Raw genomic sequence first — 21,037 nt, forward strand, 5'->3', positions numbered from 1 at the left:
CGGTGTTATAATTAATTAAAACATTTTTTAAACAATTATTTTGCCCTGAAAACTTGAATTTTGAGGACTAAACGTGTAGTGCTAATCGAATATCGACAGATTAATTTATTTTAACGCAGTTTTCATATAGTTCCAAAAGCGTACAATATTGTTTTCTAAAAAGATACTGTGTTATAATTAATTAAAACATTTTTTAAACAATTATTTTTCTCTGAAAACTTGAATTTTGAAGGCTAGACGTAAAGTGCTAACAGAAAATCGACAGATTAATTTATGTTAACGCAGTTTTCATATAGTTCCGGACGCGTACAATAATTTTCTATAAAGATAAGGTGTTATAATTAATAACAACATTTTTTAAACAATTATTTTTCCCCAAAAACTGGAATTTTAAGGGCTAAACGTGTAGTGCTAATCGAATATCGACAGATTAATTTATTTTTTCGCTGTTTTCATATAGTTCCGGACGCGTACAATAATTTTCTATAGAGATAAAGTGTTATAATTAATTAAAACATTTTTTTAACAATTATTTTTCCCAAAAAACTTGAATTTTGAGGGCTAGACGTGTAGTGCTAATCGAATATCGACGAAATAATTTATTTTAACGCAGTTTTCTTATAGTTCCGGACGCGTACAATAGTTATCTAAAAAGATACTGTGTTGTAATTAATAGAAACATTTTTTAAACAATTATTTTTCCCAAAAAACTTAAATTTTGAGGGCTATACGTGTAGTGCTAATCGAATATCGACAGATTAATTTATTTTAACGCAGTTTTCATATAGTTCCGGAAGCGTACAAAAATTTTCTATAGAGATAAGGTGTTATAATTAATAGGAATTTTTTTAAACAATTATTTTTCCCAAAAAACTTGAATTTTGAGGGCTAGACGTGTAGTGCTAATCGAATATCGACAGATTAATTTATTTTAATGCAGTTTTCATATAGTTCCAAACGCGTACAATAGTTTTCTAAAAAAATACTGTGTTATAATTAATTAAAACATTTTTTAAACAATTATTTTTCCCTGAAAACTTGAATTTTGAAGGCTAGACGTAAAGTGCTAACAGAAAATCGACAGATTAATTTATGTTAACGCAGTTTTCATATAGTTCCGGACGCGTACAATAATTTTCTATAAAGATAACGTGTTATAATTAATAACAACATTTTTTAAACAATTATTTTTTCTCAAAAACTTGAATTTTGAGGGCTAAACGTGCAGTGCTAATCGAATATCGACGAAATAATTTATTTTAACGCAGTTTTCATATAGTTCCGGACGCGTACAAAAATTTTCTATAGAGATAAGGTGTTATAATTAATAGGGACATTTTTTAAACAATTATTTTTCCCAAAAAACTAGAATTTTGAGGGCTAGACGTGTAGTGCTAATCGAATATCGACAGATTAATTTATTTTAACGCAGTTTTTATATAGTTCCAAACGCGTACAATAGTTTTCTAAAAGAATACTGTGTTATAATTAACTAAAACATTTTTTAAACAATTATTTTTCCCTGAAAACTTGAATTTTGAAGGCTAGACGTAAAGTGCTAACAGAAAATCGACAGATTAATTTATGTTAACGCAGTTTTCATATAGTTCCGGACGCGTACAATAATTTTCTATAAAGATAACGTGTTATAATTAATAACAACATTTTTTAAACAATTATTTTTCCCCAAAAACTGGAATTTTGAGGGCTAAACGTGTAGTGCTAATCGAATATCGACGAAATAATTTATTTTAACGCAGTTTTCATATAATTCCGGACGCGTACAATAATTTTCTATAGAGATAAGGTGTTATAATTAATAGAAACATTTTTTAAACAATTATTTTTCCCAAAAAACTTGAATTTTGAAGGCTAGACGTGTAGTGCTAATCGAATATCGACAGATTAATTTATTTTAACGCAGTTTTCATATAGTTCCGGACGCGTACAATAGTTTTCTAAAAAGATACTGTGTTATAATTAACTAAAACATTTTTTAAACAATTATTTTTCCCTGAAAACTTGAATTTTGAAGGCTAGACGTAAAGTGCTAACAGAAAATCGACAGATTAATTTATGTTAACGCAGTTTTCATATAGTTCCGGACGCGTACAATAATTTTCTATAAAGATAACGTGTTATAATTAATAACAACATTTTTTAAACAATTATTTTTCCCCAAAAACTGGAATTTTGAGGGCTAAACGTGTAGTGCTAATCGAATATCGACGAAATAATTTATTTTAACGCAGTTTTCATATAATTCCGGACGCGTACAATAATTTTCTATAGAGATAAGGTGTTATAATTAATAGAAACATTTTTTAAACAATTATTTTTCCCAAAAAACTTGAATTTTGAGGGCTAGACGTGTAGTGCTAATCGAATATCGACAGATTAATTTATTTTAACGCAGTTTTCATATAGTTCCGGACGCGTACAATAATTTTCTATAGAGATAAGGTGTTATAATTAATAGAAACATTTTTTAAACAATTATTTTTCCCAAAAAACTTGAATTTTGAAGGCTAGACGTGTAGTGCTAATCGAATATCGACAGATTAATTTATTTTAACGCAGTTTTCATATAGTTCTGGACGCGTACAATAGTTTTCTAAAAAGATATTGTGTTATAATTAATAAAAACATTTTTTAAACAATTATTTTTCCCAAAAAACTTGAATTTTAAGGGCTATACGTGTAGTGCTAATCGAATATCGACAGATTAATTTATTTTAACGCAGTTTTCATATAGTTCCGGACGCGTACAATAGTTTTCTAAAAAGATATTGTGTTATAATTAATTAAAACATTTTTTTAACAATTATTTTGCTCTGAAAACTTGAATTTTGAAGGCTAGACGTAAAGTGCTAATCGAATATCGACAGATTAATTTATTTTAACGCAGTTTTCATATAGTTCAGGACGCGTACAATAATTTTCTATAGAGATAAGGTGTTATAATTAATAACAACATTTTTTAAACAATTATTTTTCCCCAAAAACTTGAATTTTGAGGGCTATACGTGTAGTGCTAATCGAATATCGACGAAATAATTTATTTTAACGCAGTTTTCATATAGTTCCGGACGCGTACAATAATTTTCTATAGAGATAAGGTGTTATAATTAATAGAAACATTTTTTAAACAATTACTTTTCCCAAAAAACTTGAATTTTGAAGGCTAGACGTGTAGTGCTAATCGAATATCGACAGATTAATTTATTTTAACGCAGTTTTCATATAGTTCCGGACTCGTACAATAGTTTTCTAAAAAGATATTGTGTTATAATTAATTAAAACATTTTTTTAACAATTATTTTGCTCTGAAAACTTGAATTTTGAAGGCTAGACGTAAAGTGCTAATCGAATATCGACAGATTAATTTATTTTAACGCAGTTTTCATATAGTTCAGGACGCGTACAATAATTTTCTATAGAGATAAGGTGTTATAATTAATAGAAACATTTTTTAAACAACTATTTTTCCCAAAAAACTTGAATTTTGAAGGCTAGACGTGTAGTGCTAATCGAATATCGACAGATTAATTTATTTTAACGCAGTTTTCATATAGTTCCGGCGCGTACAATAGTTTTCTAAAAAGATATTGTGTTATAATTAATTAAAACATTTTTTTAACAATTATTTTGCTCTGAAAACTTGAATTTGAAGGCTAGACGTAAAGTGCTAATCGAATATCGACAGATTAATTTATGTTAACGCAGTTTTCATATAGTTCCGGACGCGTACAATAATTTTCTATAAAGATAACGTGTTATAATTAATAACAACATTTTTTAAACAATTATTTTTCCCAAAAAACTTGAATTTTGAAGGCTAGACGTGTAGTGCTAATCGAATATCGACAGATTAATTTATTTTAACGCAGTTTTCATATAGTTCCGGACGCGTACAATAGTTTTCTAAAAAGATATTGTGTTATAATTAATAAAAACATTTTTTAAACAATTATTTTTCCCAAAAAACTTGAATTTTAAGGGCTATACGTGTAGTGCTAATCGAATATCGACAGATTAATTTATTTTAACGCAGTTTTCATATAGTTCCGGACGCGTACAAAAATTTTCTATAGAGATAAGGTGTTATAATTAATAAAAACATTTTTTAAACAATTATTTTTCCCAAAAAACTTCAATTTTGAGAGCTAGACGTGAGTTGCAGTTCAAATATCAACATTTCTATTTATTTTGACGCAGTTTTCACATAGTTCCGGACGCGTACAATAATTTTTTAAAAAGTTACGGTCATATAATTAATTAAAACATTTTTTAAACATATTGTGGTTGTATATTCGAAATCCGGTGAGATGCTATTATGTGTTTTTGGATGTTAGCATCTCATTTATAAAACATTATTTAAAATACATAATTCAACAGAACTATTGTTGAAACTTATCAAGAACTGTAGAACTATGCTGGATGCAAGCAATTCTGCAGTATTTTTATGAGATGCTGAACTTTGAGATGCTAACTTTACACAATTTCAATCGGCATCGCGGAAAAGTGACAACAATACTTCGAGAGATGCGAGTTTCGATGCCATGCCCTTTTTTAGAAAGGATTTATTAAGTATTAAATATTTGACAATTTTTTTTTAATATTAAAAAATTTTTAACTACTTCGTAGTGTAACTTTGGCGCAATTGTTGCTAAATTTTTATTAATTTATGATGTCATTATTATGCAATGTTTACGATATAGTTTTTTGCTCTTAGAATTGATATAAATTTTCAGATATCGACGAGTGCAAAACCATACCCGATCTTTGCAAGAATGGCCTTTGCATCAACACACTCGGATCCTACAGATGTATTTGTAATAAGGGCTATAAGGCCGACAAATCTGGTATTCGATGTATTGGTAAGTTTCCTTATAAAAAATATATTGCTAGACAGTATTAAATTGGCCATGTAATTAGTATTTATTTTAAGTATTTAAATCACTGCTATTATTACTTTTAATACTCAAAACGGATAATAATTACTAATAAATTTAATATTATCCAATATTACATTTTTATAAGGGTTTCTTCAGTTTTATGGAGATTTTAGCGTTTGATAAAATATAAGACAAGATTATAATACATATATAATTCAAAACAGTATGGAAGGGAGGGGGTAGTCCTGGATGCCAGATCTTAACAAAAGCACCAATTTAGTGAGCAAAAGTCTGAGAGATAACACAGACAAGATCAATGTTCTATTTCTAATTTTTATATCGACAATGAATAACAAATTTAAATTTCAGATATTAACGAGTGCGAATTAACACCGAAACCATGCAAATACAATTGCCAGAACACTGAGGGCAGCTTCATCTGCTCATGTCCGTCGGGTTTCATCCTGAATCCCGACGGTGTCAGCTGCAGGGATCTAGACGAGTGTGCAATCGGAAATCATCTGTGCCAGCAGAATTGTATAAATACACCAGGAAGCTATACTTGCGATTGTCAAGAAGGCTACACCCAACAGGGAGATGCGTGCCATGGTTCCGTTTTTTTTTTACTTTTTTACTTTACTACTCGAAAGTTATAATACAGATAGATCGTTCAAATAAAACATAGACGGATAATGTTGAAATTAGTAGCACTTATACTTACACAGGTAGAAATATTTGAAAAGGAAAACTGTAGAAAAAATAATGGTATCTCTTGAAAAAATTTACTTTAAATAAAGTTAAAGTTTTCAAAATTACTTTACAAATCTAAATGTTTACTAAAGAAATTTTTACTTAAATTTTTAAGTAATTTTTAAGTAATTTAAGGTATGTGTGTGTGTAAAAAATTAATCTAAAATAATTCAAGTCTTTTCTCAAAGGATGTTTTGGTACTTTTTAAAAGAAGGTAATGCTTAAAAAAAATTTCATTTTATTTTTACAAAAATACGTGTTGTAATGTGTATGTGCACACAGAAAAATAATTACTAATTCCAAGTAAATATTACTTGTTCTAAGTAAATGGTTTCTTTCGATATCCGCAAAATAGTAAACTTGCTGTAAATATCACATTTACTTAAAACATATTCTCAATCTTAGTAAGTGTAATACTTCAAACAAGAATATTCACTTCAAACAAATATTCTGTTTACTTACTATCTAGAGTCCAACGAAGAAAAGTGTATATTTGAATTAAGATACCACAATTTTTTTAAAAAAATTTATCCGTTATTTGAATCAAATATAAATTTTACTTAACTGAAATAATTATTTACTTGGATTCTAAGTTTGGAAGAAGAAATTATATTTTTAGTTAAATTAAATTAAAAGCGAAATTTACTTTCACAATTATGTCTTTCTTATTTTTCTTGATTATTTTTAAAGATTGACATTTTAGTCTAATATTTGTATGTCGATGGCGAAATCTTACTTTCTTTCACGCTCTTGGCGACCCTCTTTTATTATTAAGGAAATGCATTTTGTTCACGAGAAAACACGCCACCAGCGCTACGTAACAATGAGTAGTGAAAAGAAAAGAAGAAACATTTTCTTAAGTTGAGAAAATAAACTTACTTGAAAGAAGAAAAAATTTTCTTAGATTAATATATTCGAATTAAGTAAATTCAATTTTCTTGAATACAGTTTTACAATATTCTTGAAACAAGAATAAATTCTTGTTTTAAGTAAAAAATTCTGAGATCTTCTAATACTTATGACAAGTATACCTTAAAATTAATATTAAGAAAATATTCTTGATTGAAGAAAACTATTATTTGAACGAAATAAAATAAAATGAGTAAATATTTTCTTGGCTGAAGAATGTTATTTTTCTGTGTGTACTCAGAGGGAGTTTGAGGGGCTTAAACTCTCCTCCCAAAATTTACTTTTTGTTTTTTATTATAAAATACGATTTTACTTTTAACTATGAGTAAAATTTTTCGTATTATTTTCTCTTCATTAATTCAAAAAACAATGCATTAACATACAAAATTACTGCTGTATGTGCCAACAGAATTGATAACAACCTTCCCCGAAAAAAAAGACTACGTTCATGAGTCTCATTGTAAAATTCATTTCAATTCAAAATTAGATTTTTTAGGCGTCAAAAGTAGATTAACTTTAATAACTTTTTAATTTTTTAAAATTTATAATTTCCTATCTACAGATCAACTGTTTTGTCGAAATTATATAAACCAATCTTTTTCTAATTAACTCTGGAAGACAAAGATAAAAATATATCGAGATTAATTTTTTCTACATACGTATTACATATATTTCCGTATAAATAAAATCAAATTTTATTTACGCGTATTTTCTTTTAAAAATTCTAAAAAATATCGTTTTTTTTCCAGCTTCAGAAATATAGCTTTGAGCATTATCTCTACACAAAGCATATATTGTGCACGAAACAACGTTATTGTATTTGCGGTGTGTCGAAAACTTTTTACGCTTGTTTCACGCAACATGGTCAAATAACACACAAGAAAAATGAAAGTACGGATAATCTTCCAAAAGGTCTTTCTTGCCTTTTTTATTCTTCTTGTATGTACATATATTTAGAATGTCATCCTTCTAGACAATACGCAGATCATGCACGCTGCATTAAAAGATATTTTCTTGAAAATTCTTTTTATATGGTAAAACCAATTCTATTTCCCGTCATTGTGTCCATTATACTTTACCTGAAACTAAATAATAGAACTAAGTAATAGGTGAATCTGCTTCGACATATCCACGACACCACAACTAAAATAACGTTCTCTATTCACAATAGACCTACCTGTTATACTGCAATTTTGATAAGCTTTAAATATGTTGTAGTCTAAGTTAAAATAAATAAGAGGCGCATATTTTTTATGTATGCTTATACAGTTAAAAGAACACCCCCTTGAAAAAAAATAGTTTTTTATGTATCTGAACTAATATCATTGAAATGATAAAAGATATTTAAAAGTTTTAAACATTTTATAGCTTCTACTGTACTTTATAACAATGCAATCAGATTTTTAAGAATGTCATAGCTTTCAAAACCTCGTCCCTTAGTTAAAAAAAATTTTAATTTTTTACAAATTATTAAGAGAGGCTTTTACCTTCTTGACGTATGAATATGTATGGGCACATATAAAAAAATAAATCTCTTATTTGGATTTAAACTACAACATATTTAAAGCTTAACAAAATTGGAATGTAACACTGGATAAGTTATCAGTATATGTTTTGTGCAAATTGACTATGTTGCTTGACTACATTATTTTTGTGTGTATAAAGTATAAAGCACTATCAATTTCTGCTCATCAAGTCAAATATTTACGATACTATCTATGATAAACGATTTGAACGACTCATACATTCGGTAATTGGGCCCGCTAATAATCGTATCATCTTTCGTGAGTTAAAATCAGTTAAAAAATCCGCATTTTACTTCAAAATAACGAAGAAGATTAATTAATTTAAGTTTGCAAAAAATAAATAGTTTGCGAGATATTTTATACTTTATTTAAATATATTTTACTATAAAGTACATTTCGCATAAAAAATATCTAATAAAATATTAATTCTCTTAACTTTATCTGAGTACTTTTATGCTAAAGTTAAATTATGTTATAATCATATAATTCTAAAAAAGACCTTTATTTTTACCTTAAAAAATTATTTTTTAAATTAATTTTATTATTATTTGTCCCTTATTTCGCGGACCATGCAACTTTTGTCTAAAACATTTTTTTCTAAAATGCTTTTTTCAAAATATTCAGTGTGTGTGTATATAAATGTGATATGTATAATTAACTTTTCATTACAAGATTTTTCTATTTAAAATTTTGCGCAAACTTGTATGTCTCAAAATATAATTTTCTTCCAGATATAAACGAATGCAATCAACCAGGAATTTGTCCGAAACCTGGCAAATGCATTAATACTTTGGGAAGTTTTCAATGTATTTGTCCAAGAGGTTTCAAATTAGACCATACTGGACGATTCTGCATAGATCACAATGAATGTGCTGACGATACTAATTGCGAACATGGTTGTCAGGTAATTAACTTGAAACATAAAACTTTATCAGTATAATATCATTATTTATAATATTTATAATCGGTATAATATTGACAAAATTTCACTGTAAAATACGTTTGTCATCCAACTAGTGAGAATTTCGACTAGCTTGTTTTAGTCTTTGTTGAAACTGCCGACGGTCAAAAAAGAATACGGCGCAGAAAGAACATTACAGATTACTGTTGTCGCATCGCTCTTATTGTTTAAAATTCTCTTCGTCTCGGTTTTGAAAAATTGAATCATCAATCAACTCAAATTTTTTTTCTACTTTTCAGAATCTCATGGGCACTTACCGTTGTGGATGCCCGGAAGGTTTTGTCCAACACCTGTATCATAATCAGTGTATAGATGAAAATGAATGTAATTCATCACCGTGCGGAGATATCACTTGCATTAATACTATTGGAAGTTATAAATGTGGATGTCCGGATGGATATCAATACGATAACAATTTGGCCATTTGCGTGCAGGTAAAACATTCTTTTGTTGTATACAAATATATCATATATCTTCAGTTTCTTTTCATTTTTCTACTTCACCTTTTCATTTTCATAAGTTTCTCGTACAAAGAAAAGGTACACTCTTTATATTGTGTAATGTATCTGTTCTAAAAGTGAGGTTTTCTTCTTAAAAAGAAAACTAATTATTTGTAACTTGTACTTTAAAGGTAAGCGCAGGATGTCTTGGATCTCCGTGCGCCTTTGGATGTACTCCGAATGGAGCTAATGGATTTATCTGTGGCTGCCCGACTGGTTATCAGCGAATAGGACAGGTCGGTGTTCTTCAACTTTGGTTTATTGTATTTTAATAAATTATATATGTAAATTTTCGCCATATTTTTAAAATACCCAACAAGATATTTTGCATTTGTTATGTATTTATCAAAAAATTCATTGTAGGGTCATTGTCTATCTACCATTAATCCGTCGCATCAAGGACGTTATGATGAGGACATTGGCAATGTGCCAACTTTCCAAATTAATCCTGATCCTTATCATATACCGCCAGCTGATGATAAGACGATTTCTACGGAAGGCTGTTTCTCATGCAAGGTAATGTACATTTATTTCCGTTTTATCGCAAGAATGGGATAACGCGGATTTTCAAATAGGTAAACGGAAAAGAGCGGCACAGAAGAGGCGCCAAGAACAGATCGATGGACAGAGTAATTAGAACAAGGAGAGGTGAAATAAAAAAGAAACGTCGAAACATCAGGCCGAAGAGACATCATCACGGAACAGAGTACATGCTCAAGATCAATCTGCGTCAGACAAGACATCGCACACGGATTATCAAATTGCAATCCGCCCTCGAGGTAAAATAAAGAACAATTGATAAAATAAACCAATTTTTATTTATAAAGATACATAAAACAATGCTTTTTTTCTTTTTTGTAATTTTTGGGCTACTAAATCTGGTTCTGATCTTTAAAAAATTGTATTTATCGAAAAAGTAAAACAAATAAATACCTAAAACTCACTCATATTTTTCATGAAACTTAACAATAATAATTTACAGTATTAAATGTTTAATTGCTTTATATACTGATTTTTATACTTCAAATCAAAACTTTGTAATGTCAGATTTAGATTTAAAAATTTTAAAAAGTTTTCATTACTGAGAAAAACAAAATCGACCTATTTTATTTATGATTTTCTTAATTATGATAATTATATTGATTTTAAATAAATTTTATTTTTAAAGATTGAACTTATGTACGCATGTGTTTTACAAATCTATTTGATATAATTAGCCATAAAGAAGAACCGAATAAAAAAGATGAAACCTGAAGATTGCGTACTAAAAAATGGAAGACAATTAAAAAAGATAAAAAACAAGCTTAAATATATACTCTATACTATAAAATCATATGTATATATAATTATATATACTAATATACATATAATCTAATTATATATAAAAAATTTTACTCAGGAATTTTTATTATATCTATAAATTAGACATAATTTTGAGAGTTTGGATTAAAAATAATCGACGTCATTGCACAGGACGAAGATGTGGACTATATCATTTCGCGGGGCAATCAAGACGGACACTTCGAGATCGTCAGGGAACACGGTGTTTCCGCTCTGCACTTCCGGCATCGGCTGAAAAGTCCCGGCGAGTTCCATTTAGTTATCCACGGCCATCCCAAAAACGCGACGGCAATGAGAACAGAATGGGAGAAACCGCTGACGTTCATGATCCGTCTCATAGTCACGGAATAAGATCGTCGGGGGGAGGATCTAAAATAATGGAATTGCGTGAGAAGATCACTGCCCGACACTGCGTAACGCTTTTCTCTTAGTCAATTTTGCGTCATTATCTCGAGCTACGGCAAAGTATTAGAAGCACCAACGTACGTAAGAAAGAAGAATTACAGAACGATGCGTAGTAGCCAAAAATGTAAGTAGCAGAGAACGTCTGTCTCTCTGAAAAATTGGAAATTTTTAATAGAATAATGATCGAAGATAGTGAAGCGCCTTGACCTTTTGTGTTCAATTGCGTGCGATTTGCATTATTTAACTGCCAGATAATAAATATAATTATTTTACAAGCGATTCTTTGCGATTACTATTTTACGATGTCCTCATTATTTCCACTGCCAATTGAATGATGAATTTTATAACCTTATGTTTGAAATTGTTTTAAGTTTATTCGTGGGTAATCTTAACACTTTGACGGCCACACGTTTCACGCGAATACTACTGTGTGCCGTCGGCACCTTTCGCAGAGTCATTCAAAATAAAACTGTATTATTTAAATTATATATAATATACTCTTTATTTTTTTAATAATATAAATATTTTTATGAAAAGAGTAACCTGAATAATTGAAACAATTAAAATCTGATGTGATTGGATTGAAAAAATAAATAGGAATTGCGCGAATAAATTCACGTGACACCGACGAGTATCCGTCGGTTACCGAAATACAACAACGGCCATCAAAGTATTAAAATTCTATCCAGTCATTAAATAATCGTACAACGTCGAAATTTTACTAAAACAATCTTATATAAGATCGGATTATGAAAATTGATCTAAACTCTACTTTTCGACATTCAATGGTTTATATGTTGCAATAATTTTGATATATATTCGACATAAATTAATCGCTGCATTAAACATCCATACTCTAGAAATTGTAATAATTATTCTGTGTCCAATTATTTTATGTCGTCAAAAAACAAAAAGTGTTCTTTTTATTTACTGCCTATAATTTTTACTTAAATAATTAGATTAAAAAGGTAACATGATAGAGTAACATGTACAAAACGTTAGATTATTATAGCTTTAAGCAAGCAAACGCACGTGTACACATATACAAAAAAATATAGTTTTATATATTTATAAATTTTAACTTGGAACGCACAAATGTAGTCGCATGTACAAAATCAATGGAAACATTTTGTGCTTCAACTTCAAAGAGAATTTATTAGTATATATCATCGATACGCACAGTCGCTTTTGATTATATTGCATGTTATTACTTCATGTCTACATCATGGTAAGGATGTTAATTATGTATAATATATTAAAGAACATGTCAGTATATAATAAAGATGTGAATATAAAATTTATTTAAATCTACTCTACTATTTGTTTCTTCCTCATACAAAAACAATGCTTGCACAAAAATCCTTAGCATTGTTTAATGTCTTTTTATATTTTTACACAATATAAAACATTTTATATTTTATTATTATATATATTATTAAAACAGGTTTTTATTAAAATTTCAATGTTAAATTTTTTACATATCTAAATGTTAATCCAATACTATTGTATTATTTGAGTATTTCATGTTATATTGATATTTAATACTTAGCGTTTAAATAATACAATTATGGATAAATAAACAAATAACATAAAAATAACAAAATGTCTGAAGCATGTGTGACGTTAAAGTATCAATTTTTGTAAAACAGTAGGAGCAGTTAATTCAGTGATAGAAAATATTGACAGTGCATTCAAAGACGAACATTTTGAGAAACAAACATTCATAATCACCCAATTCTTTGATATAATTCTATTCTTGGTGAGGTATTACGTATAAAATTATAATTTATTAAAGAAAGTTTATTTTAATAATGTTTTTGTAGTTTCTAAAATTACTTAATTCTGGCATATTTATTTTTAAAATTTACATTAATTTAATTTTTAAAAAAATTACTAAATTAAAATAAATATTTTTTCAAATAATACCATCCAGAAGTTTTGTAAAAAATAAATAATATTTATTACAAATAAGATGTTTTCTATAATTTAGAAAATGTATAATACATTTTCTAAATGTATACGAAATGTATAATACATTTTCTAGATTATAGAAAATATTATCTTATTTGAAATGAATATTATTTATTTTTTACAATTCTTCTGCATGATACTATTTAAAGAAATATTTATTTCAATTTAGTAATTTTTTTTTTCAGTGTACATGTGAGCGTCCAGTTTAACATATATTAAGTCAGCCTCCTCCCCGCTTTAAATTCAATTCCTGTCAAACTATTCAAACACTTAATTTCGGTATTTACCACCTAATTGACACTTAATTTTTTTATAAATAAAAATTTATTTATCGCTGATCCAGGAGCTGATTCAATAAAAAGAAATTATCATAAGAAAATACCCTAAAAAATACTATGCAAAATATTGAGTTATAAGCTTTTTAGCAACGAACCCCGTATGACAACCGGTTCCTATTATGTAGCGTTAATCTAAATGCCATTTGATCAGTGAAGTTGTTTTCATTGAATGAAGTGGATAGCCTTGCAGATTATATAGAACATGGATTCATGTATTCCTATAAAACCTATCCTAATTTCCTATTAAAAATAGCTCTTAAAAGAATTTGCAGCCACTGGCCTTGTAGTCGAATTATCTTCTTTTACCTAGAAAGAAAGATTAGAAATCCTAACTCAGAATTCAATTGCCTGAAGTGATCGTGTCATTCAGTATTCTTACAAAGATTGACATCAACAACATAGTCATTTTGAGGGTATTATGCTAAAGGTAAGAGAAGATTATCAATACTGACATAGGTCTCTTAAAGCAACACCTCCTTATTTCTCGGAAACAAAACGTAGCACTATATTAATGCCAATATAATATGATAAAAACTTAATAAAAAATTGATACTAGTTGTTTAGATATCAATCCTTTTTACTATAAAACATTTTGGTACAAAATTTGTAGACGGTAGATAATTTAAGAAAGATTGACGCTATGAATGGTCATTTCTATAGTCAGCTTTGTCCTTTAGAGAAAGTGTAGAAGTGAAAGGCTGAAAGACCGAATCGTTTTAGAATAAAAGAACCATTTCAATCAACTTTTTATTTAATTTTATAAACATTAAACATAAAGAAGGAACAATATTTATCTGCAATGCAATTAATGACAAAATGTACTAGACAAAGATATTTATAATTTATATTAAACGATACCAGTTAAATAATTATAAGCGCAAATAACATAGAATGGTGAAATTTAGTCAAGTATTTATGTAGATAGCAATGAAAATATTAACAAATCTCATTCATTGTTCCCAACAATTTCTTACGATTAAATCGTGCATGCCTGCAGCACTGTTTGACTCGCCAACAATAAATGTCTCCACTGTAGATTCTTGTGATGATATATAATGGGGGCTTTCTATTTACACAGATCGACACAAACATCGTTCTATCTTTCTTAATATTTTAAGAGTTGATTTACGTTATACATTTGGAGAATGACAGACAAGGCGCCGTCAGACTGCCATGAAAATATCAAAGATGCAATTTCTATCAAGGTATTCACACTGCCCGTTATATCTAACCATCGCGCATCATCAAATAGCAGCCAGAAGAGAATATTTCAATTGTTAATCCGTAACGGAAGCATATAAGGATTGATTTATCTAAATGGTGATAGATAGATTGTCATATTACCGTCAATTATATTATCTAGACGTACGGTATGAATAATATTTACAGGATAAGAAGGAAAACAATATATTGTTAACTCGGAGAAATAGCTGCTATATACAAAATTGTCTGGTCAAACATATAGTTTGTATTTTAAATAAAATCCAAGTGCATATTCTGTAAATAATCGATCTCCTGTGTCTTTTTGCATAAAAATCGAAACTGTAGTATTTAGAAGTAAATTTTTAATACTGGTAGGCTTCTTAAAGCATCACATTGCAGTAATAATAATAAAAACTCGATCTGTTTATACATATAATTAGAGAAATAAAAAATACATTCATGGTTTTTATAAAATCTGCTAGAAATAAATACTTCAAAAGCGAAAACAAAAATCATTGCATAATTTCATTTTACAAATTGGTTTAAATACTAAGTATGTTATTAAAAATATCCAACTCACATTCATATTTTTAGCATTTATTTACTAGCATTGATGAATGAATCCGTCGGCAAAAGATTTTGGAAGATAATTCATAAAAGTGGACGATCTCTTTCATTTAACGCTCAAGGACTTTTCTAATAGATTTATCTTTAGATAAATCAAAATTTTGAGAAAAATTGATTCGACATAATCTTAGAAGCAAATTTGGACAAATATTTATACAGGTTAATTAATTCACTATTTATTTGTTGATCGATTGCCGCGAATCGACAACTGTATGATTTCTCGGTCGTGAAAAACTGAACTTCTACTGTCCACCGACGGCAAAGTTAAATAGTAGAGTTGTCTATACAGAATCAATCTTTTCAAGTGATCTCCCTTTATTTCTTAGAAACTAAACATTGCACTATATGAATACTAATAAAAATATGATCTGCTTAGATAATTAAGAAAATAAGAACTCATAATTTATACATTCATGATTCTTCTATATAAAGTCTGCTAGAAACAACATTTTTAAAAGTGAGAATTTTCACATTTTTTTGAAAATAACATAATTTAAACAATAGTATATATTATTAATAATATTACATTACATACACTTTACATGTTTGCAGCTTTCTAAAACTGTTTTGTTTACAATTGTTTCGTATTTTTTTTTAAATAAGTATTTTTCTCATCATCTTATTAACTTTTTTAAATTAAAAAAATGTGTCTTTTATCATTTACTATATCTCTATTTTAATCAGATTTAATCTATAAGCTAATTTATCTCGGTTTATCCTAAAATTACATTCTAATTTAATGTATAGAAATAATGCTTTTTAAAATTAATTTTTAATTTAATATAAATTATCTTAACACACAATTTTTAATGAAATTAGCTTTTTGTAACTTTTTATGTAATTCTAACATAATTAAAATAATTTTATTTGACATTAATTTTAATTTATTTTAGCTTAAAAATATATATTACTTTACTCAACTCTGTGATATATATATATATATCACACAAAGTATTAACGACATAAAAAACATGATTTTGTATAGTACCAGATATAAAGAAAATTTAAAAAAAAGCCTAATCTGTGACGAGATCCATTAAACGATTGATAGAAATGGTTCCATTGAGCGATTAGATTCGATGGTACGATGTGGAGCAAGGTGATCATGTCGCAAATAACTCGTTTGGCGATAACATAATAACGCAAAGAGTGATTTCAAACTATAACTGAAATTATGTGACGTGAATGAAAATTTTCAACAAGAAAAAAATCTCGCGGAGTACGAACCTGACTACTCGTCGCGAAATTAAATTATTGCGTTAAGACATAAACAATGCGTCAGTGCTGTCTGTAGGACAATATGACGAAGATTCACATTGATTTTCACTAAAGGCCTTGGCTCTATTTAAAGCCTGAACACCTTGAAATGTCAGATATCAAATTAAAAAAAAAAAGCTGAGTATTATTTCCTCATTAACACAACGCGATCATTGCGCAAAAATGATTCGAGAAGATAGAAAAAAAGGAGAAACATTTCGCGGAAAATATTTCCGCGAAAAAAAGTAATTTTAGCTAAGCGAATATTTATTGCCGACGGCAAAATTATTAATCTTGTAACCGACGGAATATCAGATTTAATCCTGAGAAATCAGTTGAGAATCAATTTACATCAATTTCAGCCACAAAGTCATCGCAGATGATTATCTCGAGACCGCAGCAGCAATACGAAGCCTAACAATCCGGTACTTAAAAAGCAAAGAAGAAAACGATAAATGATGTTTTAATTATAAACTTCAGCGCGATGTCTAAGTAAACATAAGAAAATAAAATGTTCCTATTATAGTGCATTTGTGTATTCACATAGTTATTAATTTAACTAAAACGCATTAGTGTTAAATATTTAATTTAACTCAAGAAATATATTAAATTCAATTCAGATCTGATAATAAAATATACTTACGATAAAGGTATACAATTCATAATGTTAAAAAATATTTTAATAAATATAATTGTTAGGTTTTTAATTTAAAACATTGCTTAAAAAACAATTGCACAAAATATAAATGCGAATAATGTAATACCATCTTTTTCTCTACATTTAAAGAACACTTCTTAATAGAGTGTAAGAATTACAAAGTCGAGCTGCTTTATAATTTCCCAGATAATAATGTGTTACATCAAATTTTTTTTTAAAATATCTTATTTCTTGACTTCGTACTTCTTAAAGATACTTCTTAAAAATCATATTAAAATATTTGAATATTTAGTGTATTGTTTTTTGAAAGCAGAGAGATCTCACAAAAATGATATTTAAAAACGGAAATGAACTTTTGGATAAAATAACTTAAAAATCAATAAAAGTAGTAATATAGAAAAATATATAAAGAAGCAAGTAAAACAGTTTCCCTTTCAACATCATCTTTTTCTTTTGTGGAGCGAAAAATCTTCAAATGTATATACTCTCGGCTCCCGAGAGAGAGTCAAAGATTATGTATAAGACTTCTTTTCCTTCTCCCCGCCCCAATGTTCGTCATCTATTGGGATGTCCGATTCATTCGAAGTACGTTAATAGCACTATACCCAGGTGTCCCACGCCCTTCTCTGATCTTTCCGACAAAATGTCTGTGAGTTTCAGATCTAATCCCTGACAGCGTTCACTTTCTGTATTTGTGACGGAATAAGAACACCTACCCTTAATGTCACCTAAATTTGACTCCTCCCTAATCCAAAGTTAGGGTGTCCATTGTAGCTTATTTCCATTATTAAAAGTTCTATATGTTTAAGAAAATTATTTACTAAAATCAACATTTTTTCGATAAATTTAGAAACTCAACGTCACCAAACGATTGCTTTTAAAGGCTCTTACAGAATGCAAGGCAAGCAGACAACAGGAAACAGGAAACAAATTATGAATAAGAAATTATTGCTCCCGATGAGCTTTTGATGCATTACGACATAATAAAGATAAGAACTGTCGGCTTTTATTGCAATCATGTTATTGTGCGTTGAAAACACATCGCAAGTTATAATTTCTTATTTACAATTTCTGTTTCTTGTTTCTATATCGCTTGTTCCCTGGCATTGTACCTTATGGATGAGTTTCCACTGAGAGCATCACGAGTTAAACCAATTAAAACATTTCATTTTGTTGTAGAATTTGATAATATGTACTTTAATGTATAATGTAACGTTTTATCGTAAGATATAATTTATATTTTAGCAAAAGTTAACAAATAGTATTTGTAAGTAACAATTGTAATTGGAGTATAAAAGAGTCATACTTTAAATTTTCGATGTATGGATTTGCAATAAAATTTATTATGTATGTACACGCAATTTATCGTAAAATATCGTAACTTTTTGTCCATTATTTTGAAGAAATTTAATAGATAACGGTAGAGATTACAAAACATAAAAGTTTACGCGCGATACGATACTAAATGATTAATTTAAATTAATTTTATCTTGTGTTTCTCGTTACACGCGCTACATGATTTCGTCGAATTATGTAATCTGTGAATTCAACGTGACTAAACTTATAAATAATTTAATCTTTCATTCATGTTTTATCTGTCATCGAATTTTTTCCATGTCAATAAACACTTTTAAGCCAATGTTTCAAATCTTGTTTGTAATTCAAATTTATACCCATTTTTTGCACAAGATTTATTATTTATCTATTATACCTTTTTTGAGTTTTAACTATAACTATAACAAAATTGCTGCAACATTTGACAAATTTAATTATAACATTATAATTACATCATAATTAAATTATTTAATTTAGACTTTAACATAATTTTCGCATTTATTTATGCAATACCTTTTGTTAAATAATTTAAATAAAAGCGCGCAAGTAGAAAAGAACTTTTTCTGCAAGTAGAAAAGAAAATTATCAATATGGACATACATATCACTTCGTTTTTTTATTACATTTAAATAAAAACTAAAAATAAAACTTTAGATACATAAATATAAACTATTATAAAAAATATTTTCCACCAGATAATATAGCAAACTTTGTATAATTTCGAATTTTGTAATAATTAATTTTTTTATAGTTTTTTTTTTAATGTAAGCCAAAATGAACCCTAAAACCAACATAACATAATGCTACATTTTCTTTTTAATTTCTTCAATCTTTTATGATTTATTTGCACAAAATAATTACATGTTAATATACGTATATGAGAATTAGTTTTCAACTTGCGATAAATGCGCACAACTGTTATTAATAGTCGCAGTCATGCATCAGGATTAAATATAGCTCACCCGAATATACATCTCGGAGGAAGAGAGATTATTTTGCATAACTAAAATACTTATATGCGTTTTTCATATATAAAGATAATATCGTGGTCAGCCTTGACAGTTATCTTCTGCAATTATCTCTATTCATTATTGCAATGATAAATGTACATATACATGCATAAAGTCATTCTTTTTTCTTTCCTTAATGAATTTAATAATATTACCAACGCTTTTCACGTAAGATTTATGAGCAACAATATGCAAACAGTAACCTGTTGATAAATTCTTGTAAAATATTAACTTGCTATTGCAAATTCACAAATACTCATGCGTACTGTTAACATAGAAACTTAGGGTTATGATGTTTTATTATAACAAAAGCTGAAGTCTCAAATTTGATTCTTATTTTATGCAATTGTTATAATTACACACCATATGCATTTGCTCCGTATATGCTTTTCTCACATTTAAAACAAAACTTTATTGCGGCTCTTTATTCCGTAATGAAAATTGTAACAATAAATTTTAAAACCAATAAATTTTATAAATTTGAAATCTTTACTACAAACAAATTGGCGCGACACCAAAAATGTGGGAAACTCTCAAAACTTTATACTAACCAGTTTCAGCATTAAAACATAGATGGCATTACTAGTGCGTCCCGAAAAAAAATTCAATCTTGAAACTTTTTAAATGCACTGTGTAAATTATCTTCAAAATAAACATAAAAGTTTTGGAACATATACTATATACAAGATATACAAAAAAATATGGCATAATTAAAACGTAAGTTAATAAGTTTCAGTATTTTTCCAATATTCTCCAAAATGTCCAAAAATATTCTTCAAAAATATTTTTCAAGAATATCATCAAGTAGCAAAAAAATTGTGGAAATTGCTGCAAATATTGCAACTTCCATCTTTAACAATAATTTGAAAAGTATGATGGAAATTATGCAGGTGCTACAATTAACTGTGGACCAATCTTACAATTTCTGCGTCGAGGCTGACGCATGAAACGTCAAAATTACTGAGCGCGCTTTGACTGACGCTAAAGACTCGTAGAACCTCGGCAGCTTCAAGGTAAAAAAAAAAAGAAGAGAAGGAAAATATTAATGTAAAAAACAATTATATTATGTAGGCATCAAAAATTAAAAGTATATTAAAAATTTCTATGGTCTCAAAGTATGAATTGACGTTATTCAAAACTATAAACGACTTTTCGAAACCACATTTTTCAAATTGACTTGCAGCACAAGTAAAATTTCTACAGTAGCTGCTAAATTCTCTAGAGAAGTACATAAAATTTTTACGATTGATTAATAACTTTTTTTGATATAAATATTTGCTCATTAAATTTTTGAGCAAAAATAAAAATTTGTTTTTATATGTTTACCATTTCTACAAAAATCAATATT

At 28.0% G+C, this 21,037-nt stretch overlaps 1 protein-coding gene and 1 long non-coding RNA gene across 6 annotated transcripts in view; both read left to right on the forward strand.

Annotated features, from left to right (window-relative positions):
• Positions 1-12,597, forward strand: part of LOC105838625 (fibrillin-2) — a 43,955-nt gene extending 31,358 nt beyond the window's left edge. For 4 of the 5 annotated variants that reach the window (XM_036286561.1, XM_036286562.1, XM_036286563.1 and 1 more), the window contains exons 36-43: positions 4,755-4,880; positions 5,268-5,507; positions 8,815-8,987; positions 9,284-9,478; positions 9,676-9,780; positions 9,908-10,060; positions 10,120-10,323; positions 11,018-11,236. In XM_036286561.1, coding sequence (XP_036142454.1) covers positions 4,755-4,880; positions 5,268-5,507; positions 8,815-8,987; positions 9,284-9,478; positions 9,676-9,780; positions 9,908-10,060; positions 10,120-10,323; positions 11,018-11,236 — 1,415 coding nt within the window. Of the gene's footprint in view, positions 1-4,754; positions 4,881-5,267; positions 5,508-8,814; positions 8,988-9,283; positions 9,479-9,675; positions 9,781-9,907; positions 10,061-10,119; positions 10,324-11,017 lie in introns of all 5 variants that reach the window. The other variant, XM_036286560.1, reaches the window with a different exon arrangement.
• Positions 12,598-19,356: 6,759 nt separating this feature from the next.
• LOC118645874 lies at positions 19,357-20,703 on the forward strand. Its single transcript, XR_004963517.1, has 2 exons — positions 19,357-20,406; positions 20,580-20,703. It is a non-coding gene; the product is annotated as an uncharacterized LOC118645874 (long non-coding RNA).
• Positions 20,704-21,037: the final 334 nt, after the last annotated feature.

Source organism: Monomorium pharaonis, chromosome 5 (genome assembly GCF_013373865.1).
Source record: "Monomorium pharaonis isolate MP-MQ-018 chromosome 5, ASM1337386v2, whole genome shotgun sequence".
NCBI lineage: Eukaryota > Metazoa > Arthropoda > Insecta > Hymenoptera > Formicidae > Monomorium > Monomorium pharaonis.